Genomic DNA, 8,972 nt, shown 5'->3' with positions numbered 1-8,972 from the left:
ATAATAAGATATATAAATATCAAACTCACACAGATAAAAACAGTTCTAGTCAATATAGTATGGTTTCCGCATGTGACTGATTAAATGATCACATGATACAGGAGGCAAAGGAGAGTGCTCACTCTGCCATTAATGTTAGTTGTTACGTTTTCATTATTTTTTGTATTTGTTAGATCTTGATTTCTTTAACTAGTAGAATTAAGAAATTGGAGTGATACTATACTATTCTTATTAATATATTGAAATCATATTCAATACATTCAAAAAAAAAATTCACATCAAGAAATGGGGAATCTTGATATTGTAATTGGGACCACTCATGTGTTACGTATCCCTTGCCGATATATATTGCAATATTAAAACTTTATGCATTGGTAATAGGACCTTAATCCATATTTTTTTTTAAAAAGTCCATACTGATTATGGAAGAAGTAAATAAATTGAACATTGACCTAAGATCATTAATCAAAAAGATAGGTTATAGACAGAGGCATAGCCAGAATTAAGAATTTAGGGGTTCTAAATTAAAAGAAATCGTGGTTCAGATTAAAGAGGTTTCGAAGCCACAACTCTAGCGTTTCATAGCCACTCCTTTACCATTGTACCGAATTCACAAGTTAATATACATATATATATATATATATATATATTAGTAAAAGTACAGGTCTACAGAAAACCTACTAGGTTTGTCCGAACCCACGAATCCGCACCTAACTCCGTCTCTGGTTATAGATATTCCATTAATAACATTTAGTCAAATGAATATGATTTATTAAATGCCTTTAAAGGTAAAATATGTTAGAGTGATAGTTTTATGATTATTTTTTTTACATCATATCAAATATGAAGAAGTGAAAAAAATAAAAAGGTTAAAGAAATTTATGGAGTTTGGAAGTGAAAGGGAACATGTTAGTACTCTGAAAAATTGCAGTGGTCACACCATCTTCCCGGTCCAATCGCACATGACTTCAATAATGCACTAATATAATAGTTATAGTAAGTAATACGCTGAATCTATTCTGCCAAGTGCCACCATTTGTCTATACCCTTCACATTGCATAATCTTTAATTTCTTCATGTCGGTATTCTCATAACCAAAATTATTTTATTGCAATTTCCAAACTTAGGTAATTTTTGCATTATCCTACTAACTTCAGTTGTTTATAAATCCCCGCCTAACGCAATTAATCGGAAGACACTTTAATTTTATTTTGTAGCACAAAAATCACTCAATTAATGATAATTATTTGAAAAAGTCATTCAAATTTATTTTATAAAAAAAAAAATCACTCGACTGTCATCATTTCTCTTGTAAAATCACTCATGTAGATTCCCCCACCCTCCTCTTGTCTTCCTTTACAAAGGGTGTGCATCGGTCGGTTCGATTCAATTTCATGTATTATCAATTCGGTTCGGTTTATTGGTTTTCGGTTTTTAAATACGCTAAATCAATAACAAATCAATAAGATATTCTTTATCGATTTTCGATTTATCAGTTTTTGGTCATTAACTGTTCGGTTTTCAGTTTACCCAATAAAAAAATCCTCATAAAATAAATATATGATGTCTCACTTCTCTAACAATTTGATATGAGACAAGCAAATCAACTGTAAATGCCTTGATATAGTGAAACAAGAAATATAATGAGAAATTGCAAGAATAAGAGTAGATGTAATATGAAGGCTACAATTACATGTTACAACAAAAACATAATATGGAAAATTCTGATGTGAAAGTAGAAGTATTGTAACGTGTGAAGTGTAAAAATCATAGTGTAGAGTACTGATATAGTGTCTAGTTATGTTAAATTATTATAATATATACAGTAATAATTATGAAGGGTATAGTCAATATTTTTTTCGGTTTGATTTTCGCACAGTAGTACCTTCACTTGCAATTATTTAAGTGCACACTGACTACCAAGTGCTATATCAATCCCTCACTCACCAGCCCCTTACTTCACTCATATACTCTTTCTCTAGTGGGAGGAATAATTCTCAGCTCAAATTTATCTCTCCATAGTCCATATCAAAGCTTTAAACCAACATTTTCTGTGTCTAACTTTAGCATTAATCGGAGAATATGGATGTCTACGGACGGTTAACGCCAGAAGTGTTTCGGATTGATGATCTTCTTGATTTCTCAAACGAAGAGATCTTTTCCTCTTCTAAAACCGCCATCGACTTTGATCTCAATCACCATTACCAACCACCTCCTACCGATAATATTGCTGCCGCCGGTTGTTACTACGATGCTCTTCCCAATTCCGTTGACTTTACCGATAAACTCTGTGTTCCGGTAAGTATATATATACACATGAGTAACATCTTCGATATCGAGTTAAACTATATCACATGAATTAAACACATGAAGTAAATTAAGTTTTATGAGATATGGTGGGACAGTCAAAAATATTTTCTGATAAATAATTAAAAAAAAATGAAGCATATAAATTGGAAAAAAGAAGTACTTGAATTATCCTATCATATTGTTTTGCTACATAATATTTTAGGTGAACTTAACCTATTGATGTTAGAAAGAACTTATTCATTTAATAAATAGTATAATTTATTTATTCTTGTTCTTGTTATTTGTGAAGAGTGATGATGTAGCAGAGTTGGAGTGGCTATCGAACTTCGTGGAAGATACATCCAATAATTTCCCTTCAAACTCCTTAACACAAACCATGTACCACCTCAATAATACCAATAATACTACTACAATATTGCACAGCAAATCAAGAAGTAAACGTTCACGTAATTCAAACACTAGCTGGACTACTTCCTCACTCCAACAACACAAATCCACAAACCAAAAAAACTACAATCAAGACGAAAATTCAGGTATTTATAACAGAGACAAATTTTCATCAATAACTTCAAATATTACACCGAGAAAATGCACCCATTGTGCATCAGAGAAAACACCGCAGTGGCGAACTGGACCATTAGGCCCCAAAACACTGTGTAATGCTTGTGGTGTAAGGTACAAATCGGGCCGGTTGGTACCTGAATATCGTCCCGCGGCAAGCCCGACGTTTGTGTTGACGCAACATTCGAATTCTCACCGGAAAGTAATGGAACTCCGGCGACAGAAAGAGGTTATTGATCATCAACAGCAGCAGCACGGAATGTATGGACATCACTATCCGGTCTGCTGATGTCATCTATATGCCACGTATTACAAGCTAACGTGGATGCCTTATTATTCTAAAGAGACTTTTATCTCTTTTCAGTATTTTCTTTTGTTGCCTATTTAAAGGTATTTGAGATAATCACTTTCACGATTGTTTTTTTAAAAAAAGATTTAGTGTTCCATGTCTTATGTATTAAGGGGTCGTTTGGTAGAGTGTATACGAATAATGTTAAATATAATGTATTAGTAATGCTTTCATTAGCAGTGCATGTATTAGTTATGTTTGCATTAATTATACATAGATTATTTTAATGCATTGTTTGGTTTGACGCATTAAAAATAGTATGTATTGCATTAAAAAATTATTTACAAAGATACCCTTCACTTTTATGGTGGAAAAGATGCAAAAAAGGTTTTGAGGGGCAATTGAGTCTTTCTTTTATCATGTTAATTGATACATTAAAATCATTGCATTGCCAAAACTTAGAAATCCATGGTATTAGCATGCACACCTTATTACACAATAAAGTGTATAACTAATGCAATGCAAACATTAGTTATACATAGGTTGAAAAAGAGTACCAAACAAGATATTAGTAATACACAATGCTAATACATGTATTATTTTTCCTAATACACTCTACCAAACGACCCCTAAAACTTATAGTTAATGCAGTGATGGCATAATAATATTTATGGAATATTCAAATTTTATTGTAAAATCAACCCAAAAAAGTTAGTATATATATATATATAAAGATCAAAAGATGAAAGTAGGAATAATAAAACAATAAAGAGCGACAAGAGATGGAAGTGTAGGAATTTCTTTTTTTTTCTTTCAACTATTTCCGAAGTTTGAAAGTGTATATAATATGAGTTCTTAATACATCTATTTGTAGGGTTCATAGAGGCATACAAATGGTGACGAAATATCTAAAAAAGAAAAGGGACTTACATATGGTGTTGATTGACCTTGTAAAGGTCTACGACAATGTTTCAATGGAAGTCTTCTAGAGATGTCCGCAAGATGCTAGAAGTGTACCGATGAGTTTTATTATATAAGTCGACAAAGAACATGTATGATGGAACCAAAATTAGAATTAGGATAATGGGAGGAGACTCGAAAGACTTTACGATTGATATGACGTTGCACTACATATTAGCTCTTAGATTGTTTCTATCTATCTAGGTGATGGATGAATCAACACGGTATATTCAAGATGAGGTGCATCAACGTATGTTATTTGCAGATGACATAATACTGATTGATGAGACATGCATGACAGTTAATGCTAGGTTGAAGGTGTGGATACAAACTCTAGAGTCTAAAGGGTTCAGTGATGTAAATCATGAGGCATGCGAGGAAGTGAGGTTTGGCACACAAGTTATCTCAAAGAAAGATAGCTTCAAGTATACTGATTCTATAATCCAGAAAAGCGGGGACATCAAATGATGATATCACACATCATATTGGTATAATGTAGATGAAGTGGAAGCTTACCTCTAGAGTCTTGTGTGATAAGAAAATACCATCAAAACTTAAAGGTCAGTTCTGTAGAGTGGTTGTCACGATCCAGGGGTACACCCTAGATGTAACATGGCGTACTTAACCCCGATGTGGTCTCATACAAGCCACTTAGCATATCATAACATAAGATACTAGAAAAGTCCGGAAATTTTTAAAACTTTATCCATACAATCGAAATCTTTATAAAAGCAAGCGGAAGTCTTACTACACTTTGAATCAAACCATCTATAACCATTTGAATAAAACTTTGGGACGCAACCCATACAAAAGTCTAAATCATAAAAGAAAGACATAAAAGGAAATGGTGGCTTCATCCTCAATGCTATGAGGACTCACCAAGTCTTCAACTCCTTGCACTTCTAGAAACCTATCTTCAAGAATGCAACTCAAATCGCCGGACCCTACATTTGATGAGAATGTAGGCAAGAGTATGAATTAGTACAACAGTACTATATATGATAGCTAACATAACATCGTAAGAGCATAACATAAGGGTTAGTCAACATAAGCCATATGGCATAATCACAAGAGATACTTCATGAAGCATAAACTTTAAGCATAAGAGACAATATCATAATCATAAGCAAAGTCTCCAACATAGGCATCCTATAAGCATTATTCAATCCTTAGTCCTTCATATCATAAGAGAACTACTTCTCAAGTAACCTCAAAGCATACTTGTGCATTGCATGGATGAGACCCCAAAATCTCACCCACACTAAGTACAACTTTTAAGTCATCATAATAATACTTACCATCTTATGGTATCATCCTTAGCTTACTTCTCATAGACAAGGGATTCTTTCACCTTTAGTCAAACACAACATGGAAGGCAACTATAGCAATAATCCATCAAAACATACATCATATAAGAGAAACACTTCTTAGGTAACCTTAAGTCATACTTGACAATGCATGAATAAGACCCCATAATCCTATCCATACTAAGTATTACTTTAGGTCCTGATACTCATACTTCTAGGTTAGAGACTAGTCCCTCTTTAAGAATTGGAACACCAGGAGGTACTTCTTTAAGTCCATCTTAGTTCCTCTTCTTTATTATCTTGAACACTATGTGATACCTTTGCAAGTATGTCTAAGTTCATTATTAACTTGAACACTATGAGATACTTCATTAAGCATGTCTTAGTTCATTAATGCTTTTGAATACTTGGAGATACCTTTTCAAGTATGTCTTAGTTCATTGGATAAGGAAATTGTAACTAGAAACCCCGACTTTTCTATGTGAAGGCTTCCATCTCATGAGACCTACTTTTTGGGAAAACCCGGACTCTACTATGTGAGAGTTCACTCTTTACTTTAGAAGCCCAGACTCAACTAGGTGTGAGCATCCTCTCTTCTTGGAGACCCGGACCCGACTATGTGTGAACTTTCTTCTCATTGTCAATATCCATTAGGGCCAAGCATACACCCCCTTAAACTAATTATTAACCCTTGCTTAACTCATGACTCATGAAGGGATGTCCTTGACAACCAATCCATGTTTCAAGTGATTCTATCACTTTATGCATTCAAACATTCATATGGTAGATTAAGTGGCTAAAGTCCTTCCACAACAATGCTAGCTCATCATTCATACCTAGATTTCAAGGCGTTCTAATCACATTCTTTATTATTAAGTGATTCTAGTCATAAATCATCATAAAGGTTCAACTTCAAGCTTTACTCGTCATGATCCATCACATATACTATAATCTAGTTCAATTCATGTCTACTTGGTTTTTTTATTCATGAACAATTACTATACATGTCATTAATTCTAGAAGATCATCTCTAAATCCTCAATTCCCCTTCACAAGGCATAAACCCACATTACTACAATTTCATCAATTAAACTAGGGTTAGCCATGGAAAACATGTAATATCATCATAATAACATGATTCACTACTAAATCAATCATAAACAGGTACTATCCACTCAATTAGAATCATACTCAACTTAACTCACAATATTGGAAGGAACCTAGCTAGAATTGGGGATTTCATCTTCACAATTGAGGGAAATCTAGGGCGCTCCATGGATGGAAGAATCCATGGATGAATAAGCTATCATACCTTGATTATGAAGCCCTACAAAGCTTGAAACAATGAAGCCTTGACCTAGCTTGAACCCTCATCCTTCTTCTTCTTCTTCTTTACTTTCGAGAGAGAGAATTTGTTGGAGGGAATTGGGTTCTTTTGGGGGAATTGAAATAATGACTAGGATCAATGTATTTAGGGGTCTAATAGCTTTATATATGTGGTCTAATTACTAATAAAACCACCTCACTTAATATCTAATTAATTCTATAAAGTTCCCTAACCCCCAACTTAAACCGCCTAAGGACCACACTATCTCAACCCACAAGACAACGCTGACGGGCGGTAGGTCCACCCACGGTCCGTGCTGGTCAATCGTGGGTGAGTTACTGTGGCTTGTTTTGGGGCCTTGACCCATGACCCCTCACCCCTCACCAATGGGACATGGGTCCTTCTACGGGGAGTAGGTCCCCCACTCGTGGGTGCACTAATCTTTTGGCAGATTTTGGGTAGTTTGTAGGGTCCTCCTCAAGGAACTTTGGTTGGTCTTTGGGGAGTCGTACCTTGACGTTTAACCCCTAAACCCTTCATTTTAAGTACGGGAGGTCATATCTACGACTCTAACCCCCCACATCAAACTATAGAACCCTCACATAAGGCTCTAGTTTAGCCTACTAGTTCCCGAGTGTTACAATATCTCCCCCTTGGGAATATTCGTCCTCGAATGACGCTCTAGGCACTCCTTAGGGTCACAACTCTAGACTAGCAACCCATCATGCATGCAACTCATCTAAATGCACACAACAAATAAGGAAAACTTCAACTCCAAGATAAACATACTCAATGCAACGCAAGGGAGTAAAAACTACATCTAATAACCCAAAATGCATGAAATTCTATATCTACTCCTATTCAAGGAGGAACTACCATCTCCTAGCTAAAACATGCTCAACATACACTCATGGAGCGTATATGCACTTTATTCTCAAAATCATTTATTCAAGGAGGAATCTTTCAACTCCAAACTAAGGCATGCTCATTAGTTCATCTGATGAAGTATATAGGCAACTCTACTCAATGCAATACAACATGAGGAAAAACAATGCACAGAAGTCGTTTTTATTAAGACCTAAGTTTTTTCATGTTTATGCATATAAGGAAATCATGGCCACACATAAACACACAATGACCTTGCTATCTAGGCACACCACCTCCCCCTTGGGAGTAAGCCTATACAAACTCTTCTAACATCATTCATACTAAAGACAACTTCAAAGTCTAACATATCAAGTTACAAAAGACCAAACAATACCAAAATCTAATAAAGAATGAAACACATACCGGTAGCAACATTAAGAGGTCACTCTTCATCATATTTAGCTTGAAGGACATACAACCTATTCTTCTTTTGAACAATCTCATCCGAACCACTAGTGGCAACTTGCTTATCCTCCCTTCCTTAGCCTTAAGAACCGGGTAATCTCTCATTTTGTGCCCACTCTTTCCACAACCATAACAACCCTCCGTGCCATCTAGGCACTTACCATGATGATTCTTTCCACACTTGGTGAAAGTAGGCTTAGGTAATGGAGACCCACTACCTTTCTCTTGGTTAAACCTAGGAGTGTTGGGAGAATCTTGACCGGAATACCTTTGTTTAGACTTAGGTCTACCTTGTCCATTGGACTTAGCATTGGAGAAGTTCCCATCACTAGTCCTAGCCCTCTTTGCCTCCCTTTTTTTTTTTTTTTTGAGTTTTGACTCTTCAATTTGTTGAGCATACACTATAAGCCTTGAGATGTCCATGTCATGGTGGATCATTGTTGTACGACATTCTTCTTCAGCCAAGTCGGACACACCCGTCAAAAACCTACTCATCCTATCTCTCGAATCCGCCACCATAGATGGAGCATACTTGGATAGTTGGGTAAATTTCAAGGCATACTCCTTAACACTCATGCTACCTTGCCTAAGGTTAATAAACTCTTCCACCTTAGCTTCCCTCAACTCTCGGGGAAAGAACCTATCAAGGAATGCTACTTTGAACCCTTCCCACTCTATTGGGACCACTTCTACCGGCCTACCATCTTTCCATTGTTCATACCATACTTGTGCTACATCCCTCAATTGATAAGCGGCTAACTCCGCTTTCTCTACCGAAGTCAACCCCATGATAGCAAGCACTTTATACATTTCATCTATAAACCCTTGAGGGTCTTCCTCCACTTTGGATCCATAAAACTCAAGAGGGTTCATTCTCAAAAACTCC

The 8,972-nt window shown here is 35.6% G+C and overlaps 1 protein-coding gene across 1 annotated transcript; it reads left to right on the top strand.

Annotated features, from left to right (window-relative positions):
• The first annotated feature begins 1,943 nt into the window (after positions 1–1,943).
• Positions 1,944–3,354, top strand: LOC102592168 (GATA transcription factor 4-like). The gene is made up of 2 exons (XM_006359530.2): positions 1,944–2,298; positions 2,600–3,354. Exons 1-2 carry the CDS (start codon positions 2,083–2,085, stop codon positions 3,158–3,160), a joined length of 777 nt encoding a protein of 258 aa, XP_006359592.1. The 5' UTR covers positions 1,944–2,082; the 3' UTR covers positions 3,161–3,354.
• Positions 3,355–8,972: the final 5,618 nt, after the last annotated feature.

This window comes from Solanum tuberosum, unplaced genomic scaffold, assembly GCF_000226075.1.
Source record: "Solanum tuberosum cultivar DM 1-3 516 R44 unplaced genomic scaffold, SolTub_3.0 scf00289, whole genome shotgun sequence".
Taxonomy (NCBI): domain Eukaryota; kingdom Viridiplantae; phylum Streptophyta; class Magnoliopsida; order Solanales; family Solanaceae; genus Solanum; species Solanum tuberosum.
The sequence above is the reverse complement of the archived record's forward strand: the minus strand, read 5'-3'. Positions and strand labels throughout refer to the sequence as shown.